We start from the raw sequence: 26,643 nt of genomic DNA, 5'->3' as shown, positions 1-26,643 counted from the left end.
ACTTAATAAATCATTTTTAGGACTTTGAATTGCTTAAATAAAATTATAAAATGTTTTAATTGCATGACTAACAAATTTACTGTAATTTTTATATTTAAGCATATCTTTACAGACCGGGCCATCTAGGAAGCACATGTCAGCACATGAGCATAAGCCGAGCACCTTCCGTTTTACATGAAAGGCGTGGTACAGTCCAAACGAAATTTAGTATTGTTATAGGATAACGTTTCTGTCATATTTTGTAGAGGGCTGTACTCGGAAGTGCCGCAAAAGGAGTACGCCATTTGCAGATGATGGAAGACGTCACCATTTCCGTGCCGCGCTATCTTCTAAATTGTTCGGTCTTTACCAATTAGCTTGTTTGAGTTATTTTACCTTCAAATGCTATGATTAGATCTACTATGTTTGCAAATTATTGAATGTATTAGAGAATTTCAACATTGTACTGTTAGAAACTGATTATAGCGTTTTGTATACCATGAGTATATCAGTGGTATTAAATTAAACCACAACACTATAACCCTATAAAAGCTATTAAATAAATTGGTATCAGGGTTTAATGGAAGAAGACAAACGTTCCTGCCGCCTTTATTTAAAGCAACGAAAGGCTATATGTAGGAACAAGGTTACCAATGGTAATCAGAGTCGTATTTTCCTTTGGAATTCTTGTACTTCTTGGGATTGGACTTCCTTGATTTCTGATATTTCCCGTTGTTCTTGTAAGATTTCCTGTCACAGCTGTCATAATCATAATCGTCATCACAGCTTGACTTCTTTTTCTGATATTTCCCATTGTTCCTGTTGGAGTGCCTGTCGCAGGTGTCATAGTCGTAGTCTTTCTTACATGAAGGAGCAGATCGACAAGACCTAGAAATTTTTGGATTTAATGAAAAATAATTTGAAGGAACATTGTATATTTTAAACTAGTTGTATGTATATCTGTTTAAATCGAATAGCTTCGCGCGTATCTTACACTATGCAATCATATGGGAAAATCTCAGTTGTGCGCAAAAAGAGTAAACTCCACAGTGCACATTGCATGTAAATAGCCAACGGTAATCGCAAGTCGAAACTGTACATAAGTTGGTACCAAATTGGTAATAATCATGCACTTCTGAGGAGCATCGGTTATAGTGCATTTGTCCATAAAATCATTGACACGATGTTCTGACACTTGTATGACATGCAAAAAACAAGTAATACTCAATATAATCTAGATTGTGCCAAATTATTACAATTTGTAATTTTAAGTAACGCGGGATGTGGTAGATGTAACTCTCGAGCCAGTAAAGTTTTAAGATAAACCTTTACGGTTTAGTTAAAAAATGTTATAGGAAAACTGACTATTATTATTATTATTTGCACATTATTAAATCATTCAAAATTAGTTAGACACCAATAATATGAGTGATCTACGGTATACGTGGTTAGGTAGAATTGGACGAGCTACATTTCATTCACTCATAATTTAACCTAAGCTATTCATGACTTTAGTTGATTTTGAGACCTGGCTTAATGAAGGTGAATATAAGGAAGAGGCTAAAATTTTTCCTGGAAGTATTCACAATTATTGAGTATGGGACAATATCAGTCCAGGTAATCATGTCAGGTGATACTCTTTTTGACGGAAAAAAACTAAAATATGAAATGATATTAAGAAAAAATCAGTATCGAATGGAGAGTTTTCAATGAATCGCACAGGCTACGGTAAAGTGCTCCAGATACAAGTAGTTGATGTTAAAGTTTATAACATTTTATGAATTCGTTGAAAGTAAATGAATGATGAGATTGACTTGTTAGTTTCAACTATCTTAAGATAAATCTTCATATCTTATAAGTGTATTGTATTGTAAGTGTTACAAATGTCCGAAATCCTTTCATCCTTTCAAACCTCCCATCGTCAATAACAAATTTTAAACAAAGAACAACAGTATCATTAGTGGATAGAAAATGTGAAAGGTATCCTATACAGTTATGGTATAGAACTATTTTGTTTTAAAATATATTGTTGGTTTGTAATAAATAAATAACTAAAGTACCTAAAGAATTAAAAAAACAAGTAAATTTATTATTAGTACACTTTTCATTTTGAAATGGATGCATTTTATTAATATTTTTATGACCATACGCTAAATTAATATTTAATTTACATTATTGAATTAGAAAGTGTAATACTACAGTGTAAAATACAATAGTATATCAAACATAAAAGATTACGCAAATCTTAGAAATAAATAGTAACACAGAATAAAAATCTTCTGCAAGAAGTAAAGATGGGTTTCTGAAGCAATTACAAATTACAATAGCCTTAGAGAAATATTTATAGTACGATTAAATTAAAAGATACTTTATACTGATCAAAAGTTATTGAGGTTTTTGGACTTCGATTGAGTCTTCAAATGTTATTTACTTCCAAATAGTAGTGAAATCCTAACTTCTTAAAACATTCTAATTAGGGGTATTATTTTAATCAATCTGGTCGCTTAGTTTGGAAGTAAAACTATAATCAATTACTTGCGAGGTGCTACACAGCACTGGTCCTTCTCGCTGAAGACTTTACCCCGCGGACAGCTGTATGAGCATCCATCTTCGACATACTTGCAGGTGTTGTAGGGGTCAGCCTTCCTTTTGTAGTTGTAACATTCCTGTAACAGTGTCTCAGTATTAGGTTTATCAGGTATAACTTGGCCAAAACCCTTGAAAAACCTGTATGAATTATTGCTATCGTGTAGTATCTTTGCACTGTTGACTCATACTTTGATCTGGAAACAGAGCGAAAATGAGAGTGAAAGTTGTGTGAAGAAATTAATGCAAGTACAAACAATTGAGCAGTTGTCTAAAAACAAAATGACTCGTTGCACGTTCTCTAAAAATTTTGTTTTCAAATTTAATAGAAATAAATTATTATATTGCTGTGAATTTTGTGTTGGATACTAAAATGAACATTGTGTACTTAGTGGCCCATATCCTGGATAACCATAATAACGTCAGTTACTATCAGTGTTCTTAAATCGCAAAGTTTACCATATAATTTCTTTAAATGTTTTGTATAAAATGCAAATAAAAATAAATATATAGTAATAAATAGATATAGTAAATAACTATATCTACTAAATTACTGATGTCCACCTTAATTTCAATAGAATATAAATTAAAATTCATGCAATTTTATACTATATACTTTTCATTGCAGTATAAGCAGATTTATATGAATTTAAGTATAAAAGTTAGTAAAAATTTAAACTTTGATATTTTAGAGGCTATACACAAAAATATTAAAAGTATTGAGCTCTATTAAAGCTAACTTTGTAAGAAATTCAATCTAATTTGGAAATGTTTTTCTAAAAAAAAGTATAACTGAAGAGCCATGATAGGAAAACTGAAACGAAAACTTCGACTGTTGCTTAAGCACCATATTTCTAGCTTAAAAGTTTGAGCTGCAAAATTGCATATAGAATTGTAGTACTTGTAGTAGCATACAAAAAAGAGAACCAAACCTTTTGTGTTATGGTTTTAATTAAATTATTGTCTGTATTATATCATATTATTCATAATATATAAATCAATGTTTATCGTACTCATTTAACGTGAACTTATATGAAATTTAAATAATTTATCTTAATATTTGAAAATTACATACTGGAACTACCAGTAAGTAATAGTTAAATACTACCAGTAAATTACTTACTTGACCCATGAATATGTAAAATTATTACACTCACAGTTATTTATTGATTTATCCACATTTATTTTCTTTAGATACGTATTAATGCATTAGCATATTAGGCATACTATTTGTTACTAACTAATGAGTCCTTGAAAGAAGAAAGAACTGACTGCTGTAATGATTAAAATAATGTACCATAGTGTACTGAAGAAAATTTAGTTTCTTTTTGTACCATGTGGTCACTTTTCTTTCATCACGTGTGAGCAAATATATATTCTTTTTCTAACATTTTGGACAAAACATAAAAATACGTTTTTTCAGTAAAATTTTTAATGCTCTCATGTTATTTTATTTAACTAACTATTTTCGGTTAATGGTGTAAAGATGGTTTTCCTGATTTAATGGTCAGTGCAGAACCCAATCTGTAAAATGTAAGCTTTCGGGGACCACGATCTAAAAATAATAATAAAATAAATGTGGTAAAAGCATATCTTTTGTTAGAAAAGTATATAAAAATGTTTCCTGATTTCGACGATTGGGTGGGTCTGAAGTACACGACGAAGGAATTAGGAGATCTGCCTACTTACAAAATTTATAAGAGATATTCAGTCCACCCTAAGATAGTTTTGATTTGCTGTACTCGTTGAGATATCATTTTAGTAAAATAATTTGTTACATTTACGTGACCCAATAAACAATTGAAAATAAATTGTCAAACATCAAGTGTATTATTCAATTATTAAGTGAACAAAACTATCATGAGGAAACACACAACGTTAATAGTTCGTTTTAATTAAATAAAAATCCCAAAAATTATAACTTACTGAAATAGCGAATAGGACTGGTTAGCAGGGATACAAAAAGCAACTTGTTGGAAGCCATCTCCACCAGCCAGGTAGGAAATGAATTTCACCGCAGACGTCAAGTTGCAAGTGCCGCAGTTCACCTTGACGTGTCAGCATGCACATGTAAAGATTAATGTTACGTGATTACTCCTGATTACCTAATTGCTACGTCTACGAGTTGATTGGGGCGCCCCAGACAAACATACACCATCTTATCACCAGCATGATCGCACGATAGTCTTGTTCAGTGAAATGAACTTTACATCTGACATTTGATTACGTATTGACATATAATTATAATGGGAAGTCATAAAAAATAACCTGTAATCTGTAACATCATATACGAAACATTATGAAGCATCATGTATGTGTTATTTTATTTACCTCAAAAGTAATTTCCATCAGTACAGATTTTCAATAGAAGCAAAAAGGATTTTTAATTCCTAATAATTCAAAATGATATTATAAAACATCCATCTATTGGTAAACATGTTTAATTTAAAGCATATTAAAATATATACTGATTTAGGATATTCGTGTTTGTGTAGAGTAGGCCTACTATGTGCTTTGATGTTGACTTAGTTCAGGTTTATTCTAATGAATCACATGAAAATCGCAGAAATATGTGGAACCTTTGAAACTTTAGTTAGTGTTGATATATTTTATTCATTAGCAACATTTAATAGAAAATAAATTGTAGATAAGCAAAACAGTGCTTTTGTATAAATAACTATTTTAATGTGAAGTCAAAATAACAAAACTGATAGATGACGTATTTTAAAGTTTATATTTATTGTAATTAAAAGCCTCAAATATTTAACAAATATATAAATTATAAAGTTGATATGATTTCTAAATAAAATACCTATCTTGGCTTATGAAATGGTTTTAAGCTATGCAATAAAACTAAACTTGTCAATATCCAATCGATCTACTAATTAGACCACAGTACCATTATATCTGTAACGTATGAAAGATTATTTTTAAGTGTTACAAAAAATATTTACAACAATAAAGATTTGTATAACAAAACCTCTCACATAATAACTTTAATACAAATTTATATATTTATTAGGTGATATTCAACTTTATCCAGGAGTGGAAATATAAGACAAGAAAGTATTTAATAAATATTTTATTTAATCAACAAAATGAAACTTTGTTATAAAAACTTACATAATAATGGAACTTCTTTCCTGTTTAACTTAATGTTAACTTTGTTGCATTAAACTACTACAATTTAAATTATTTCATTAACATCCTAAGGTTTGTACTGGCAGGTTAAATACCGCATACATTAATTTTATGAATTAGTCCAGAAAAACTTGGATTTATTATGTCAACTGAAATGTACTTCAGGGATACCAGACTGCGTATTTTATATGTGTTTCTTTCGTTTAAAGAACGTTATTCAGATTATAGTCATCTAATATTTATGGTATTGCAATTACAAGTAGCTAAAATTTTAGGTTCAAAACATTACCAGCCCTTTACTTAAAAAGATTTAAAATCATAGTTTTTTAGTTGAATATTTCTCGGATAAATTCAACTGTTTAAAACTTTGAATGATTTATTAATACTTTACGTAATCTCTATAAATAATAAACAATTATCATAAATTTTCAGGGCTTTTGTTTGATTTTAGGAATATAGGCGGTTGATAGAAGTTAAGAAAAACAACAACAAAATTGGTTAAGATAGGTATTTTTTTTATTTTACTATAATCAGATATATGTCTGAAATAAGAGTCATATACATGGAGTTAATAAAGCCACATAACTTTTCATAGTGAAGTAAAGTACGAATTTTATAATGCAGTCCTAATTTTTAGTTTTATATGATAATATGACATCGATCCAAGAAGTGTCTCATTTCATTTTTCAAATAATCAATTACGAACGCACATTTTCTTTGCATTTAAATATAAATAGGTATAGCTTCAAAACGTTAAATAAAACTTTTCCAATGGAACAGTGTAGCGGCTACAACGGTTATCATAAGATAACCAGTTCAAGCAACGTCGAGCGTGGCTGCTGCTGATTGATCCTGTCTATGAAAGCAAATCGCCTACCCGGTCATTGGTGGTGGTGCGGACACCTTTAAGCTGTTGGACCCCAGGTTAAGTGTTAGAGAGAACTTCTTAGCCCTAACTCCACATGGTAAAATAAGAAATCTGTACTTAACTTAAAATTTAGTCGAGTATCTAACTATTGAATATATGTTTAAAATGACATGTAACAAGATTGGTGTTGCAATGTGAAAAATTAAGTTTTCCCCTTCTACCACTCCTTAAAGAGGGGGTAAAATGTGTTATCCTTCGAAAGTTCCAAAAACTATATTTTAATAAGTATGGTGATGACTGTACACCGATATTTCAATCCGTTTGGAATATATCGAGGAGTATCGGGACTTATTTACACCCTGCTTATTAACCACAACATTAAGATTAATCACAACATGGGTCATAAGAGAACTAAATCTTCTAATTGCCACTGCACCAAGTGATTTCTGGAAAGCCCAATTCTTAGTGTACAAACCACCTTATCTCTAAAAGCCCACAATATAGACTAACTACATGATTTCTGGATCTTTCGCCTTTGATTTCATCTTGGTCTACATCCTACGATTAACCACTTGTGTCTAGGTTTACCCTGTTTCTAAAAACATGCGAAGGTTAATTGATCTTTATATCTAAGAATTGAAGGGGTTGGCGGAAGAAAGTGCTAACCCACAAAAGTCTTGAAATCAGACTGTGCGAGCTACCTGTTGTACTTTTGCATGAACTACATGTTGGTGTTGATAATAGTTACAACTTCCGCCAGGTAGTGCCAGTGAAGCGATGCATTGTGTTTCCTCATGTTGTTTGTGTTTAATGTTTTGCTGGAAGGAAGTGCTATCCCACTAAGACTAAATGGCGAAATCATTAGATCGGAGTAAAGGTGTCAATAAACGGTTGTTTGAAAGCAGTTCGAGTGAAATTGACATCTTTGGAGATGACAGTGGTGCAGATCCAGATTTTATTCTCCCAACTTCATCAGAAAAAGAGGGTTATAATGTAAGTATGGCTTAGCACTATATTGACCGAAACATAACCTACAAACACTGCGTTTAGCATTTGTTGTTTTTATAAGTTTAATTTTCATCTGAGACATTCAACATTCTCTTGTAATATGCTTAATAATGAAGGTAATACAATAGTCAACTCACTATTCCATTATTATTGTAATAAAATAAAATAACGTATAAAAACAAAATGAGGGTTAGCATTGTCTTACCCCTAGTAATATTTCTTTGCGGTTAGCATTGTCTTCCATCAAAATTATTGTAAAATAGGCCTAATTATTTTCGGCTTTAGTTTCAGGTAGTTGCAAGACGGCCACAAAATCTAGCAGCGCATCCTGGATCTTCCAAAGCTACCAGTAGGTCACCACATCCTACTCCAGAAAAGGCATTACCATCTCGTTGGAGAAAAAGAGGTCAGTCAAGCAAGGAACGAAACAAGGAAAGAAGAAATGAAGGTAGGCCTTATAAAGATAGTACAGGCAAACTTATTTCTGGCCGGTGTATTGGCGAACTCTGTCACTGCCCATTGAAATGCCAAGAAATTCTTTCAGATGCTGTTCAGAAAGAGATATTTGAAGGATTTTGGAACCTTAGTAATTTTGATAAACAAAATGCTTATTTGTTTGGATGTATTGAGGCTTTTAGTGTGAAGAGACGTTATGGTAATACCACTCCAGAAACATCACGTCGTCAGAAATCATATTATTTTAATGTTAATACTAACGGCGAAATGAAACGCATCTGCAGAAAATCATTTCTAGCTATTCATGGCCTTCAAAATAGTAGAGGACGTCTCAACAACATTTTAAAACAAATTAAATCAGGATCTACACCAAAAACAGACACAAGGGGTAAGCATGAAAATCGTCCTCATCGTATTTCTGAGGATAGAGTACAGTCAGTTCAAGACCATATTAAATCAATCCCCACATATCAGTCTCATTACAGCAGATCTCAGAATCCACAAAGAATGTTTTTTGACAGTAATTTGACTTTTTCAATCACTATATGAAGACCTATACTTGTCCTTCTGTAAAGAGCGAAACATCAACCCTGTTAGTTCTGACTTTTATAGACGAACCTTTTGTGAATGTTACAACATTGGGTTTAAATTGCCTAAATCCGACACTTGTAAGATTTGTGACCATCTTAATATTTTATTAACAGACAATGCTAGTTCTGAACAGGAGAAAAATGAAGCTTCTACTAAAAGGGAACTCCACTTAAGAAAAGCGGAGGCTTTGAGAAAAACGCTAAACGAGCTATCCATAACATGTAAGGAAAATCCTGATGATATACACACAATCAGTATTGATTTACAGCAGACATTACCAACCCCAAAGCTTTCCTGTGGTCCTGCATTTTATTTGAGAAAACTTTGGACCTATAATGTAGGAATCCATGACTGTGGAAATTACATCGGCTATATGTTTCTTTGGGATGAAACCATTGCAGCTAGAGGTAGCGATGAAATAGGAAGCTGTCTCTTAAAATATATAAGAAACATGAACATTAAAAGTAAAAAGTTAGTAATATTTTCTGATAACTGCTCTGGGCAAAACAAGAATTACAATCTGGTTGCCCTTTATAACTATATGATTTTAACCGGTATGTTTGAGGAAATCGAGCACTATTACTTGATTACTGGACACACATATCTTCCTTCAGATAAGGATTTTGCAAAAATAGAAAAATATCCAAAGAAAGAGTCTAATGTGTACTCTCCAGAAGAGTGGAGGATGTTAATTACAAAATGTGGGAAAAAATAAGAAATTCATCGTCACACAGATGACAAAAGAAGATATATATATATATATATATATAATCTTGCTGAGTTAAAAATTAGTTTAAATACCAACAAACAAAAATGTGATGAGTTTCAAAGAAGTTCCTTTGAAGTTCAAAAATGCAATTTGTTTTAAGTTTTCAATAAGTGAACCAATGACAATGACAATGATGGTAAAACATCATAATAAATCAACACTTCATAAAAGTGTCTCTTAAAAAAAGAGGGAAGTCGCCTAACATAAGTTCTTCTGCTTTGAAACAAAAATATAATGAAGCACATCAGAAAAAAAAAAAAAAAAATTGGCGACATCAAGCAGTTGCTTCCATATATTCCACAAGTGCACCATTATTATTACAACCATCTTAGAGCTACGGAGGAAGAGAAAGGCGATGGACCAGAAATTATAGAATAATGAAGGCTTGTTCTGTATACTGTACCAATTAATTTGCTCTTTTTCAGTTTATTTTTAATGTAATCAAGGTTTTTTTTGTATTTCTACTGTTTAAAATAAACTTCATTATTAGTAACCAATTCACAGCTTTTCTTTACGCAGATAGTGCTAACCCACATTATTCATGTATAATATATATATTTTTTTAATATAGTGATACTTTAATTAAAACAGTTAAGTGTTGTTTATGAAGTATATTCTAAAGAAGTAAAAATAAATAGTTTTATGTTATTTCACTATAAAATGTGATTTACAGATTTAGCCAAACTTTAAAATCTCATTTACTCAAAAACAACTTTGTGTGGGTTAGCACTTTCTTCCCCCAACCCCTTCAATTCTGTCCAGGAAGTAATTTGGTTCCACGGCACTTGTAGGAACCATTAAGATATGTACCATTAAGATACATACACCTCTTTTATATTTCTGTGGTTTATCTTAGAACAGGAATATGAGATATTTCACTTAGTACTAAAAAGAAACTTTGCGCAGCTTCTGGAGTGACAGGATATTCTGGAGTATAAAGTTGGTGGTAGGGGCTGCCTCCTGTAAAGGCCCTTGGAGTAGGATTTTGGGTATTAATCTCAGTAACTCTCCTTGGAAGAAGGGAAGACAGCTTTTTACCAGCCTATCCAGTTAAAGCAGTCAGGGGATTGCACTCCCTTATTTATAGGCTATCAACAGCCCTTAACACTTAAGGAGCCCCACCAATTCCCACAGTTATCTCCCGCCGTGACTAAACCTATCTATCTGCCCCTGCACTCCAATATCTCGAAATTTGAGGTTTGTGATGCGCCACTCCTGGACATCCATAAGGTTGTCCAGATTTAAGTAACAAATCATTTTTGGCTGTATTCAGTGTATGTTCATCTGGCATGTTGAAACACTCCTGGGTACAAAGTGAATTTAATACTTAATAAAATATTCACGCTAATAATAAATAAAATTTTTTGCACTTATCGTCACGAAGTCTCATGGCTCTTGCCAGTTATGATATTATTCCTGACGCAACACAGGAATAAAACTGTTGAGATCTGGGAAGACTAGAGGGATCTTCTAGTGACAAAGAGATATATGTATCGGGTCCCATGGGCCTTTCAGCTACACCCACACATGCTCCCACTCCCTTGATATATGGGGCAAACTTATTGGACATTTTTCATTCTTGATATTTATGTTAACCTCACCGTATTTGCTTGTATAAACTTTCATGACCTACACATACAACTGTTTATTTTTATAAGGGTGAGAAGTAAATCCACCAAGCTACCTTTTTTAGATTTAATAACACTTGTTTAACAATGGACATTAAAAATACATTTTACTTAGTTCTCTGCTTTACACTGTTTACATAAAGAAATCCATTGTGCAGCTAAGAATTTTAAGGCGAAATGTCAAGTCCTTTACGAAACAGCTATTTTTTCATATATAGTATTTATTGACTTAATACATAGAGAAATGAGGGAGGCAAATAACACATTTTGTAATATGAGTTTGGGTTTCTCTAAACCTTACCTTAACTGTGTTGCAAGGGACATAATGTATTGTTTAAATCAGGAGTGTATTAACTTATATATAGGCGATTTGTTGGAAAAAATAATGGAATACAGTAATTATTTAAAGTTACTACTAAAATTCTTAAAATTCTCCCAAACATTGAAGGAAAAAGACTTGAAAAGGTGAAGGAATTCTGTTATTTAGGAAGTATCATAACAGATAGGGGCACAATAAGAGAAGAGATAGGAAACAGAATATGGAAGAGTGGAAAGTTTTTCAATATGGTAAAGAAGATTGTGTGGAGTTGGAACATTGGGAAAGAATCAAAAGTATTGATGTATAAATCTTATTTCCAACCAATTTTATTATATGGAGCAGAGACGTGGACGTGGACTAAAAATGATTTAAGCAGATTGCAAGCTGCAGAAATGAGATTTTTAAGAGGGATAGAGAAGACTACAAGAAGAGATAGAATAAGGAACGAAATAACTAGAGAAAGATTGAAGGTAGTTTCACTGCAAGAGACAATGGAAGGAAGAAGAATACAGTGGATGGGGCATGTGAAGAGGATGGGAGATAATAGAATGCCTAGAATAGCACAAATAGCACTGGAGAAGGAGGAAGGAGGAAGAAGACCAAGAGGAAGACCGAGAGGAAGATGGGAGGACCAAGTGTGGAAAGACATAGAGAGATGGGGACTACAGAAAATACAGGTGGATGAAGAGGAGACCTGGAACGATAGACTAAAGTGGAAGAGGCTGTGTACGACGACCCGTGAGAACGGAAACGTCTGACGATGATGATGATGAGTTTGATGTACTTATGATGTAATAAATGGTAGATCTCTGCATTTAAGAAACTAAAGTAGGCATATTTGAGGCACATATTGTAAGAGAGTTTGCAGATTATTACAAGTTCATGTTTAGCAGACTCAGAGAATATCTCAAGACCACGACAGTGTAGCGGGTGCGGCGGTTATCGCAAGATAACCGTATCAAGCAACATCGAGCGTGGCTGCTGCTTGGATGGGTAACCGCTAAGCGATCCTGTCCTTGCAAGCAGCCTGCCACCCGATCGGATTATGGTTTGGAAGCCACCTTTAAGCCGTTGGTCCCAAGGTTGTATTAATAAGGGCTTCTTAGCCCAAAATATGCCTGGTGAAATATGAAATTCTGCGACTTTTTAATACAGAATCCTCCCCATATGTGCTCAGATCTAACATATTATGTACAAGGTGAGATAGACAATCGTAATTTATTTACTTGAGTATGTTTGTTCACTTTAAAGCAAAGCTCTGTAAAACATAAGTAAATTTATATATATAATAGATTTTTATGTATAGAAATTTATATTTATAGATAGAAGATCATCTCATGCAGTTTTTTATTGGTCATTAGACCCTGAATGTTTCAATGGACGTCGCTAATTAGATTATTCAATGAGGGAGGTTGGGGGTGCATTAAGCCTTATATAGATTTGTTTTATAAGTACAAATGTTTGGAATGTATTTGTATTGTGTAAAATTAATTTAAATACAGTATTTTATTAGATGTTACTCAGTACGTTGTACATATATTATTATTTAAAATAATCACTAAATTTAAAGTTGACCATACCTGTAATATATACTGAACAGACTAAAGTATTCTAATAACACTTATAAATTTACTACATAATTTTAATTATTTTTTAAATTGATCTATAAATAATCAGTTGGTTAGACAGCAAGGGGAGATCAGTTTCTAAACTTTAATTGGAGATAACTATTGAGTGACTGTTTAAATTAAAGGGGAAGAAACTAATATCTGACAAACTTATCCGTGTGGGCAGATGTTTCATTCTATGGAAAAACGTTGGAAGGGTGTTGCGCAACAAGTTACTTGTTCATTACATTTTATATAATTATATTATTTCAGCCGACTGCTTAAATAACGAGACTAGTTGTAAAACTTTCAAATACGCCTACGCAATACTTCATCAGCTGACCGATCCTCTAGTTATTTTCACTCAACATGGTTTGTAATAGATTTTAAACATTCCCCTAAGAAATAAATTGATCGTCAGATTTTGTTGAAATACGTTTTTTCAGTCATATTGTATAATTGTGACATGAGTAAATAAATTGTCAAAAGGGTAAATAAATATTAAATTACCATCTGCTAAAAACAATACAACCCCTTGCAGTTATAAATTCCACTCTCTTTATGCATTTTTAAACAGTAATACTAATTATGTGTTTATATTAATTAGGTATCTGACGCTCGGGTCTAAGTGTATCAAGGTTTGATAAATATCATAAATAATTTACAATTTTATAATTATTTTTAACCCTTTTAATATCCTTCCCCTACCCTATATAGTATATTATATTAGAGATATATTATACTTCGATAAAAAAATCTCAGATTATTTTATACGTGGCTAAGATAAACACCCACCCCTGACACTTGTGTGGTGGTAATCGTTAGACCAATTGCCCTGTCCTAGCAACGGAGCCAAATTTCTGCGAGCAGTTTCTGAAGTATTAATTGATATAATAATGGTTATTAAGAGAAAACTTCTTGCAAATATTTATATTAATCAATAATAAAGTAAATAATATAACTAATTAATTTATTATCTCTTTATTTTGATGATTACAGCCAGCAATGAAGTGCCGCGCGATTAACCCTTCCAGAGAAACAGTTTTAGTTTCATTAATTAATATGTAGGCTTAAGGTTAATTAGTTTGAATGTTGTTGCGAGGGTTCGTGGTGAAATTCAAACCAGCATCATTTCGTGGTCATGACTATTCATGGAAATCATCCTTATTTCGTGGAGTTAAGATGTGTAATCGTCCAACTGGCAAAAGCTATAAGGTTAAATTATGAAAATTATTTGTAAACTTTCCGTTGTCATAAAAAAGTATTTACGGTTTGGACCATGCTTTATAAAGGGTGTGTAATTTTAAAGTCAGTCAGCTATATTCGTCCAAGACAAAATGTCTGTACATAACATCAAAGTATTACAATAATTGATTGTCAGCTTCGAAGGGTAGGTATAATTGATTGTACCCTGTACTGAATGTACTCCTGTAATTCAGTATAATTTAGATCTGTCGAACAGCAAAAATAGCCTGTTGAACAATTGATTTCTTTCACAGGTAAAACTCGTTTTTTGAATCCAATAAAAGCGAGATTGTGTGCGTATACAGCGTACATGGTTCTCGGTTTCTAGGTAATAATAGTTCGGGATTCTAAATATGTTTGTTTAGATATAAAGTTCTATATAAAAAAAGTTATGAATATTATAATATAAAAATATAGCAATTAATAATATTAACTATAGTATGTGTGGGTTTAATAATAACAAATTAATTATTAAGCGCTTAAGCGGAGGAAAGGTAGACTTCACGCGTGGTTGTGACCTTGAAATGTCAAATTCAAGATGCATTGTTGGTTTAGCTGTTTAATTTTCACAACACTGATGCAACGATAACTCTTAAGGTTGCGCACGTTAATATAATTACTAGTGATACTTTCAAAGCTTAGAAACCTCATCATCGTGCAGATTTAAAGATATAAGTTTGTTCATAATAACTTTAACTTGATTTAGCAACAATCAATAAACAAGTTATTTTGGTGAAAATTTTTACTTATGACGATTTAACTATAAGATTAAAGGCTGCTTGGAATAGAACGTCAATTTTATTAAAACTTTCAATTTAGTTTTTATGTAGTAAACCAAATGAGATAACATTTTTCACAAATGTAAAGCGCCACCATACGAAATATTTTGATTGGTTAAGAATAGTTAATGCACTTATTGAAGCTATGAGCAATACTCTTAGTACCAATTTTATTCCGAATTTATTACAAATTACAGTATTAGTTACCGTATCCACACTTATTCCTGCAATGTCATATACTACCCAATTCACTTAAGAACAAACAATAATGTAAATAATCTAAGAATTCCTTAATATTTTTGTTTTGCGCTATGAAGGATAATAATTGTGGTGCACTCATTCTTATTCCAAACGGTGGCCATCTTGAAAAGATAAGAAATACACTATCGACTATCGAAGTGCAAGAAAAGTTGTTTACAAGGAAGTAATATTTTGAAAATATTTTTTGTTTTGCTAATATATTGGGAATTAGTTGAGTTAAAATTATTGCTCAAAACTTCAAAAGGCCGCTGGCTTTAATTTTTTTAATTTGACTGAATAACGAACTCCACAACGTTTTGTGTAATTTTTGCCTCTTTACCATTTCTAGTCAATACAGAATAACAAATATTTATTCTCTTTGAGTTGGTTTGTACATGATTGATCATTATTTCATTTATAGGGCGATAGAATGGTATATCCGAAAAGCGACACTCGGTATATCTTTGAGATATATTCCACCAATGTAACTTTAGTTGGAAAAACTATCGATGAACTTCTTGATTGGTGTATTAATTAACATTCGATATATCTATTTATTGATGAAAATATTAAATGAATGTATCGATTGAGACTAAAAACACTGAAAGAAAGCAATCAAGAGGAACTAAAGCTGGGGCTTTTGCTCAGCTTGGTATTGTATAAAACTGATAATTTCCATTGCTTTTGTTATGTACTCGGGTTGCTTTTATCACGTTTAAATCGATTCATTTGTTGGTTTTTCATAGTGTTTTTAGAGATAAAAGATGGAAAACAAACAGCTTTTATTTCATAATGGGAGTAGTTCTGTTGTTATTGTGCACATGTAAAGACTAGTGACGTCATTTCCTTGCCCGGGATTATTACAGTGCTTCAGAATAATTTCATTATATTTAAATTATTTCGATGTTTTTTATTACAAGGAGATGTAATGTACACATATTAAATTAAATTTATTAACATTAATGTATTTTAGTATAATTTATAAAACATAAATTATCGTATAACCTAAACTGGAAATAATAAAAAGAGATAAACAAATAACGACTATATATACCTCAAATAATTGAGATTAATAGCAATGGTAGTTTATTGTTAACTAAGCCAAGTAAATCATTTCAACTAACATTCCATCCAGTCTTTATATATGTAGTGGCTGGAGGTAACATTTTATGCTACATTCTCAAATTTATGTCATAATTAATCTGAAAAACACTGCAATACATAATATTATAATCTTAGACTGTAACCTGTTTTTTCGTAGCATACTATGTAAATTCTCGATGAAACTCATTTAAAAGATCAGGTAATATAAGACATTTGCAAGTTTCAAGAATGCAAAGTTAATGAAATGCCGTATATGCAAATTGACAGAAGTTAATAGCACCAAACATTATTATTACAGTGTCTTTAGCAATTCTTTAACGCGTAAATATACACTATGTATATTTCTATATAAAATTGCATGTTAAAACGTTAATGGTAAGTAAATATATGATTTAGGAAGAATATCAGAGTTACATCAGTATAAAACATAGTACAAACAATCCAAAAGTTTTCACATGATTAGTTCCCTAGATATTCAGGAAGGGTGACCATACTCCTAATAAACAATCTAGTTACAAAAAATATGTAAAAAATACTAAATATACTGAATTTAAAATTAAGTGTCAAATATTCCCATACAAAAGAGGAATTTTTTTGCTGCCGTGCAGTTATATATACTTAATGTTAAAATAATTGTTTAGTGACGTAAAGTATGGAATGTACTATATCTATCCTATAAAAGTTAAAATTTCAAATAAAAAATTGAGATAGTATCTTAGTAATATAACTGTTGATAAAAATGTATTTATTACATTAAAGTCTCTTCATATTTTAAACTGTAAGGGTAGGCGTAACCACGCTAATTTTCCCCCCATAACAGATATGCTAAATTTGCATCAAATTAAAAGTAAATTATTAGTTGTGTTTGATTATTAAGATATCTGCAGATAGACGTACTATAATACAATCAATTTGACCTCCACAGTGGGCAAATAAGAAATTTCGTCAGCATACTGAGTGATATAATTAGTGATAACATAGTCAAATTACATGGCGGGAAATGCACCATGATAAAACCCATTCTTCCCTATGTAGATATGAAGTTTTATGCACAATATTTTCCTCTGCTGATGAAATATTTCCCGATATTTCTAACCACTAATGCTTTTCGTAAATTCACATTTTTCTTCATTAAGTTTGGTTTCATAACAGAGTTTTTAAGCAATAATATTGCTGGGATACTAGGGAACATAATTAAATACATGAGTGTACTGAAATCTAGTATTAACTAACTTTAAACATAGATTTCCGCTCTATTACTTTTTTAACCATATTAATAAAAAATAAATGTTGAAATATCATATGTTAGGACTAAGTTTATTTATAAAGTTATTTATCCTGTTACTTCCTCGTTGACATCACAGTTACTCATAGGGCAAATTAAAAATATTTGCTAACGCTTAGCCCAACCTTATGGAGGGAAAGTACTATCAGAGATCTCAGTGTTCCTCATGTGCATATGTAGCTTCACGCACAATGTAAAGTCTAGGGGCCAGTCAGTTTTCTAGATATCATGTGAACAGTCAGAAACATAGATAACACCACAGAAATGACACTTTTCAGCTCCTCGAGTAATAGGCTCCGCTAATTTTCAACCAATAAAGACCATTTAAATACGTCATTTTACATTTTCGTTTCGTTATTACCATTATCTTTAAAATATAACCACAATGTTTTCACTGACGCTATTGAATTATCCACGTAAAGCTATGTCTCTCTAAATCATGTCTTATGCACATTTCTCATGTTTTAAATATAAATAATTGAAACTGTTTAGTGAAGTTTTAATCACTAATTTTATCATAATGAACTGTATAAGATAAAATTATTATTAATCCTTTTAGTTATATCCTACAAATAAAGGTATATTCAAGTTGATACATTTGGATTTGAATATCTCCAAAAATATTTATTTATGGATATTATTTAACACAGTTACACCGCGCAGGAACTTTACAATACTTACCATAATTTCTACCTGTCAGAATGACTTCATACACAGCAATAATAATATTTAATAAATTATTAAATACTTTTCATAAACATGATTAATCCTCAGTGCATTTAGAAGTCAATCGTATTTCGAGAATTGAAACATATAACCATATTGTCATTGTTCTTTATTTATAGCCCACAAGAGTCTAAAATTATCAATGGTAATCTACCACATATCCTCCATTTCCAGATGAAGACTTTGTAGTAGAGGGATGATCGCGAGTTCTGCTTCTTGGATTTTACAATGTTCGAATTCTTTTACTTCTGAACATTACCTATACTTACCACAATTTCTGGCTCTAAGAATGACTTCATATGTAGCCTTAATAAAGGTGTTAAAACACTTGGTAATAAACACTGGAGTAACTTTGAATGGATTTGGAAATCAATCATATTTTGAGCTCTGAAAAAATAGAACTATATTGGTATATTCTTTAATTATAGACCAAAGTGTTGTGACCACAATTACCAATGGTAATCTGCCACATATTTCCCATTTCCAGATGCGGAATTTCCAGTAGAGGATGACCCCGAGTTTTGCTTCTTGCTATTTCCACTGTTTACATTCTTCGATTTCTTAGCATTTCCAGAGTTCTTGTTTGACTTAGTTACAGAAGAAGACCTGCAACAGTTTTTATAACAGATAAATAGCCTATCAACATGTAAAATAATGATTTATGTAAACCGTTTACAAAGCTTTCCAAATTTGCTCATTGTCATCAGGCACTTGTAAGAATAATACTCAGTACACCCTATTTTATAATTACTGAGAGGTTATTTAAATTGTGGTAGACTTTAATAGCGGACTAAACTTTTTATTTGGTTGTTTTTATCGAATGGTTGTTTTATACAAATCAATTATTACAATTTATTTAACAAAACACATGATTCATGATTATTAGTTACATTCATTCGTCATGTAAATAATAAACAGAAAGAAGTAATTAATGTTAAGAATTTGAAAATGTCAATAAAAATGAGGAAATTATGTGATAAATTTCTAGATATACAGGTGACTTTGGCTACTGTGTTCACAAAAGCGGTTATTCACTGCTATATGCGAAATCTTTAAATATTCTAACGTATTTCTGATGTGTATGTAGGCTATAGTTGGATTTGTTATTTAGTAATGTTATTGTTGTATGTTAATTTTTTTAATAAATGCATTATAATCATTGTTTCGCATGAAAATATATATATCATCGGATTTTGATAACATATCGAATAGTTCGATAATAACAATCGAATAATGAGTGTAGGTCGCTCATTAAAGTTATCGCTCCCCTTAAATTGTTATATTCAGTGGTTTAACTACATTAGTATTTTCCACTAAGTAAGCTGCAGAGTATAAATAGCAAAAACAAAAATTGAGGTATCCAAACTTTAGATATTGATATTAAAACAACGTAAATTAGCAGTGGGTAATACATAGTTTCAAACAAACTAGGAAAAGTTATAATTGTAGTAATATGAGTTCACGTTATTACATGGTTATTTTCAAGGGTGTAAAGTTCTGTATACAATGGATTAGAATAGAATATTGAAGTGTGAAAAAGAACATTAATTGCTGTTTAAACACAAGTTATAATTGAGCAATAGTAAATCATTTACCAGTCAAATATTTTACTATTTAAAATTGAATACTCAGTAACTACTTAGTAAGATGATGTACATCAGGCTCTTGTTGTAAAATATCTTGGAATTCAAAGTGATTAATGTTTAAGGTGGGAAGTTCATGTGAGTGTTGTCTGTAACTCGTTGGCTTCTTCAGTATTTTTGCTCTCGCAGAATGCAAAATATAGGAATAAGTATCTGATGAAACTTATCTACCACGCACTGATCGAGTCTCGGATGAGATACGAGTCTGATAGTCTGGGGCTCAGCATCTCATACGCTGTTGAAAACAGTGTTTGTGCTTCAGAAACGTGCGGTTAGGTTGATAGCTGGACTCAGGAGAAGAAGTTCATGTAGAAACGTCTTTTCGGATTGAAGTATAATGACATTACCTGCTTTGTACATTTATAAAACTATTGTTTTTTCCAAATTAAAAATCCAAAATGCATTGACAGGGAATGAAATTCATGAGCACAACACTAGAGCTGGCATTAATTTACGTCAGACTCCTCATCGTTTAACTTTAGCTAGCAATTTACCAAACAAATGTTGGAGCGATGTTGTTATCTTGTTTGCCCCGAAATATAAGAAAAATAACCCATAGAAACAAGATTTAAAACTCAACTGAAAGAATTCTTGATCAGGGAGAATTTTATCCAGTTGGTTAAATCTTTGACACTAGTTTAAAGATTTGGCGTGTTTTGATTCTTATCTGGATTCTTTTGCTGCTTTATTTCATCCTATTTTAACTAGTCGGTAACTTTGATTTTATATTTGACGTAAGATTCGTTTATTTTAAAACGTTTTAGATATTTTAAGAATTTAAAATTTTTTCAGTTTAAGTTTAGTTTTAATACAACACGTTTGTATGTAAAATAGACTAGTTTATAGATATTAGTACCATTGACTTCGTCATAAAAAATTATGTGTCAGTACGAAAATAAAGTAAAGTAAAGTAATGTATTCAAAGTATTAGACTATAAACTACCATAGTAGTTACTACCAAGTTATTACTACAAAATAGTTATTACTACAAACTACTTATTACTACAAACGACTATAGTAGTTACTTGCTCGGCCACACGCAGCACTGTTCGCTCTCGCTGAAGATCTTCCCTTGCGGGCAGGTGTACCACCGTCCCTTTCCTTCTCTACAGAGGAGATACCTACAGTTGTTGTTGGGATCGGCTTTCCTGGTCTCGCCATGTTTGGGGCATTTTTGGCAAACCTGAAACACTCTTTCGGTTATTTTATCTTATCTTATCTTTCTCTTATTATAGAGGAAGTAATGGATTTGTGGGAAGAAACTGCGAGTTTATTCCATTGCATTCCGTGTTCTCATAAACATCTTTTGGCCCAGGGTGGCCGAATTGAAATCTATTTGTGAGGGAATTTTGTTGAAGTCTATTAAGTAATGGATCTCTCAAGTGCAACTTGTGAAGAATGAAAACTTAGAGTAATAGCTATTACAAGTATTACAAGAGATGTAATGTGTAATATCATCATCGACAAATCTTTGACAATTACTAGGATTAAAACCTATATTTTAGTACAATTAAAGTGGTGAGGTGTTTGACTCATAATAATTTGTTTCAGGCCAAGTGAATGTCAACTTGTTGAAATTGCAGTCTAATGCACATTTAAAACGAAGGATGATTCGAGAGTATAATTAATTGAAGATACGGACAATTATCATTGTTAAACGCGACCGTTCGAGCATTTGAATATTCTTGATCTGAGGTTAAGCACGTTACTCCATGCTTAAGCGAGACATAAGAAAAAATAATGTTAGAGCATGCAATGTTGACTAGGCGTTCTACATGCCCTAGTCTAAGTCAATTTTATAAAAGGGTGAAATTGCCCAATTCTTAAAATACAATAAAAAACTCTTATTATTGGATACAATTCTATTATCAGCGAAGAACTATTTTGAGATATCTCTGATTCTTAGTTGATGTACAATAAACTTAACTGTAAAATAGGACCTATTTAAAAACGTGTACTTATTAAATAAAAGTTTACAGATAATTTCAATCTGATAGTTGGGCAACATGTGTTAGTACGTCAAAGTTACAATGCTCAATGATTATATTCAGTTTGTGGCAAATGTATATAACTTGCGACATTTTTGTTGCCATCATTGTGACCTATATTAACGATCACCCAAATCCCATTTTAGTCATTGGAATCAGTTTTTCTTATATAGAGTTGAAGCTTCATTCAAGTTTCAAATATATGGGTCAGTTATTTCTCGATACCGCACTGACAGACGACAAACTGACTTTTTCTAGCCTTCCAGTGATACTTTGCTACTATATTAGCTTAGCCAATAAGATAATGTAAGTTCAGTAATAATACAGTGGTCAAATAGAAAACAAATTATTTTTTGTATTTACTTTTGTCGTGTTTCTGATGAAGAAGGCGCAAGGTATTAAAAGGCCTCACAAAATAAAAAGGTGATTAGTACTAATTGGTGTGTTTTAAATGTAGTAATTAAATTTAAAACATTACAATGAATAAAATGAACACAACCATATTACATTTGGACATGTATAGACTACATGATGAAGAGATAAAATTAGCTATAAATGAAATCAGTTGACAATCCATAAATGCAATTTGTGAAGAATGCAGACTTACAGCAATAGCGAATAGAAGAGACAGGACGGTTAAAATGGCCAGATTAAGGCAAGCCATCCTCATCCGCCAGGTCGGAAACAACTTGAAGCCCAGACGTCACTTCTGCAGGTCTGGCGTTTCACCTTTGTTTGTCAGTAGGGCACACGTAATGATGGATCGTTCGTTGATTGTTGTAGACTTCTACTTGATTGATTGAGACGCTCTTCCCCACACTAATAACGCATTGATAGCAATGCAATTTGAGAAACTATGTAACTGGTGTTTTATTTAAAAAGAAAATTGAATGTACGACAATGTGCAGTTCTTTTACTAGATTTTATGTAATGATAAACGGTACTTGTAAATGTTGTATGTCACAGCTAAATTTCCAGTATGTATTATTAATATTAATGCTTCACTCTAAATATGCCATCGTTGTGTCTGTCTTAAATGTGCAATACATTTCAAAAATAATAAAACGCAAAAAACGAATGCGCATAATCGAGATTTATCTTAACCAGAACCTGTATACTTAAAGTTTATGCAAAAAAAAGTTACAGCAGAAATATTTGATATTATCCTAAGGAATATTAGTATAGACTCTGGAACGTTTTCTATACATTACTCAGTGCTCGTAATTCAAATGTGCATAGCATTTTTTAATTAAGGAGCTTGTCAAGAAACTATAAGAAAATACTTTTTCATTGGACTTTTTACGCTCTAAATTAATCTTCACGATTAAATTGGAGATATTTCCTATTTATTAAATGCATTGTATGAATTTTTACTGATATAAGTACTGTAAGAAAGTAGCAAAAACACTTTTAAACATTTATCAGCACTGGCAATATTGTATCAGTCTATACATCAAGAAACAGCAGGATGTTCTCGTAGTTAATAAAAACGCATTCATGAGACCATATTGAAAATAATGTTTAAATTAGTTTCGAGTTTAGAATAAAATAATCTAAACTTGGCAAAACCAAAATTGTCGTCTTACTTACCACTTAGCCAGAGTTGAATGGTTCATAACCGTGATGAGAGAAGTTAACTCTGACATTAGGAAGCCCGTAACAATGTTAGAAGCTTCTGCGCCGCAAGCTCGGTTCCTTGCCTCTCATCCTTACACCTGGCAGGAAACAATCAATATCGCCTTGGGTTACGTTTCTCACTGCGGATGACGTAATAAAGTACCAAAGTACTAGAACTTATTTTCTAAATTAATATTATTTAAATTATCTGAATCGAGAGTAGCCAATGCAGGTCTTCTATAATGTTTTTGGATAATTTATATTCACATTTACTACTTTATACAAAACAATTTTAAAAATCTGTCAAATATATATTTTTACTTTATATAACGAAATAAAAAAATACTGTATTAAAACTGGATCTAAAATATTTCTTTCTCCCAAAACTTTCCAATCATGCAATACAATTTGTATTTCAATGTTTAACAATTAATGACTGATTATGGGGGTTTTCTTATTTGACATAACAATAAACATTACAAAAGTACTTATAATCAAGAAATAAGAGCCAAATGTTATACGGAACTTACAAGTACTACACACAGATTTATAAAAGTACACAGGGCAGGTCCTAGCGCTATAATATATTCACTCTAAATAAAAATGAAGTGTAATCTAGATGAACAAAGGTGTTCTCGTTGTCTCATCAGGTGTTCTTTAAGCTTAAAATAATCTTAGAATGTTCCAAAACTTGTTTCAATACTGGGAAAGTTAAACTGATTAAATTCGTTCCAAGCCTTAAAATCATTAATAATGATTCATTAAATGTTATTCATAAAAGTGTTACTCATTCAAATGCCCATATCTCAATTTAATTTTCACAATTGAAATAATTTACACAATTTATAATATAAAAGTGCCATAAAGTGGAGCTGACTCATAAAGAATTTATTGTAATAAATGTGTTATGATACATTGTCAAACGAACTGAGATAGGTCACACATGACATACTTTCAGTGTGTTTCTTGAGTTTTATGGTTGCAGACGTTTACAGCCAATGGGCTTTTATCGCTGTAGTTACAGCCTCAACTGGAGAAATACTACGTGCTTTCAGCAGGGGTTACTGTTTGGTAACGTACTGTATGTATATATTTCATATCATTCGCTGAGTGTTAGCGAAGCCTATTATTCAAAGGTATGGAAAAACTTAATTTCTTTCTATTTATCGGCAAGCTCGCACGATATCACGTAAATGAACTGATATATTGAATTTTGCTTCAAGCTTTATTTCTGTAAAAGCAACGTTGAGGTATATTTTAATGAGTGACACTACATGGGGGTTGGATGAATGTTAATGAACATTTTACATCGGTATTATGGATAACCATTATAGCAACGAGAACAATCGCTACATTGAGTACACACCAATCAATACTAATAACCTAATAATTTGTTAGGCATTTCTATCGAAAGGCCTAATTGCACGGCTATCTTTATCAGATACACAACAAAAGTAAATACAAAAAGTAAATTTGTGTTTAATAATAGTTAGACATGTGTGATTTTAATATTAATTTGTCCTGTGTGGTGTAGTGTGTAAAATAAAATAAATTCATTACTGGAGTTAAACTATATAAATTTTGCAAGTTATTTTAGTACTCTTTGTGAAATATAAAATTTTCTTCATTTAACAAATCTTCGTATTTGCTTCATTTATCTAATAGTATTCCCATCCATTTAAATATATAGGTGTGTTAACGTATTTTAGTAATATTAGGATAATGTAAGTTCAGTAATAATACAGTGGTCAAATAGAAATAAATTATTTTTTGCTTTTACTTTTGTCGTGTGTCTGATGAAGAAGGCCCTTGGTATTAAAAAGGCTTCACAAAATAAAAAAGTTATTATTACTAGTTGGTGTGTTTTCAATGTAGTAATTAAATTTAAAACATTACAATGAATAAAATGAACACAGCCATATTACATTTGAACATGTGACATAGGAAAACATTTAGCCGAAGTATCAGAATGAAATGAGCTACATACCGGTTCTTTAAATTTTTAATAAAAACTCAGGAAAGTCTTTTATGAGACATGTGGTGTGACGTAATCCTTCCTTGCAACGATGAAAGCTCTGTATTGGTTACGGTATTCCTGAAAGAAAACTTCTAGAAATGAACTTAGCATATTAAATCAAAATTTGCAGACCATTCAGGTGATGAGGCTCTGCCAATCATATTCACACAGTTCACAGCTCGAAAATCCTTTATTTCCGATAAATTGACAAAACATTTTACATTTCTAAGTGCTATATTGTATAAGTGTATATTGTAGCCTACTTTAATTTGCTTTCAAAAAAAGTTCTTTCAGTAAATAAAGCGAAATATTATTTATTACATTGCAATAATGTATTTGAATTAAATAAAAACATTCCCAAATGTATACTCCTCTTTAGTTTGTTCACTTCTTTTTATTTGAGAACTAATAGGCATTTACATTAATAAGAAATGTACAATAATTGAGCGACAAATGCGCAGCTCCACATTAAGTTTGGATTGCGAGCCTGTGCTGTATGTGATTACGAATTTGTGAACTAGAGTTGAAACAGTTTCAAGTTAAAGTGAGCCCTCGAGCCTCCCTATCCCTTGAGCTTAATTTGGAACTTGTTGCTTGATATATTGCTCCACTTGAAAATTTAGTAATGCTTTCGTGTCTAAACTTCATGGAAGAGTTGAGATTTCGTTCTTTATTATTGCAAGACACTTTTGTATTTCGTATTTACATTTGTTTCAGTGACATTAAAGTTCAAAGCTTTGTTTAAAAAAAATATATTAATTTTTTATTTTCTTATGGTTTTAATAATATGATGAAATAAGCAAAAAAACTGTAGCACAAGTGGGATAAATTTGTTTAAGTATTCACCAAAATTCTTCATTAACATTAACACAGTTTTTACGGGACAATTTTCCAGTAAAATAGTCCTGTTATATATTTGATCAATTAAATTTTACCTCTATGAATTAATTTAAGAGTAATACTATGAAACACAAACTGTCTTTAATAATAAATAATAAATTTGATTTCATAGCATACGTCACTTTAATTCTACGGTATGCTTAAAGC

General features: G+C 31.4%; 1 protein-coding gene and 1 long non-coding RNA gene across 2 annotated transcripts; both read right to left on the bottom strand.

Moving 5' to 3' along the window:
• Positions 1–576: 576 nt before the first annotated feature.
• On the bottom strand, positions 577–4,643 carry LOC124353712. The gene is made up of 3 exons (XR_006921618.1): positions 4,492–4,643; positions 2,515–2,645; positions 577–867 (listed from the first exon to the last, which is right to left on the bottom strand). It is a non-coding gene; the product is annotated as an uncharacterized LOC124353712 (long non-coding RNA).
• A 14,066-nt stretch (positions 4,644–18,709) lies between these two features.
• Positions 18,710–22,726, bottom strand: LOC124353711. Its single transcript, XM_046803681.1, has 3 exons — positions 22,570–22,726; positions 21,000–21,157; positions 18,710–18,937 (listed from the first exon to the last, which is right to left on the bottom strand). The coding sequence occupies exons 1-3, from the start codon at positions 22,630–22,632 to the stop codon at positions 18,781–18,783; spliced, it is 378 nt and encodes a 125-aa protein (XP_046659637.1). The 5' UTR covers positions 22,633–22,726; the 3' UTR covers positions 18,710–18,780.
• Positions 22,727–26,643: the final 3,917 nt, after the last annotated feature.

This window comes from Homalodisca vitripennis, chromosome 2 (genome assembly GCF_021130785.1).
Source record: "Homalodisca vitripennis isolate AUS2020 chromosome 2, UT_GWSS_2.1, whole genome shotgun sequence".
In the NCBI taxonomy this organism is placed as follows: Eukaryota; Metazoa; Arthropoda; class Insecta; order Hemiptera; family Cicadellidae; genus Homalodisca; species Homalodisca vitripennis.
Note: the sequence above shows the minus strand (reverse complement) of the source record. Positions and strands in the feature narration are given on the sequence as shown.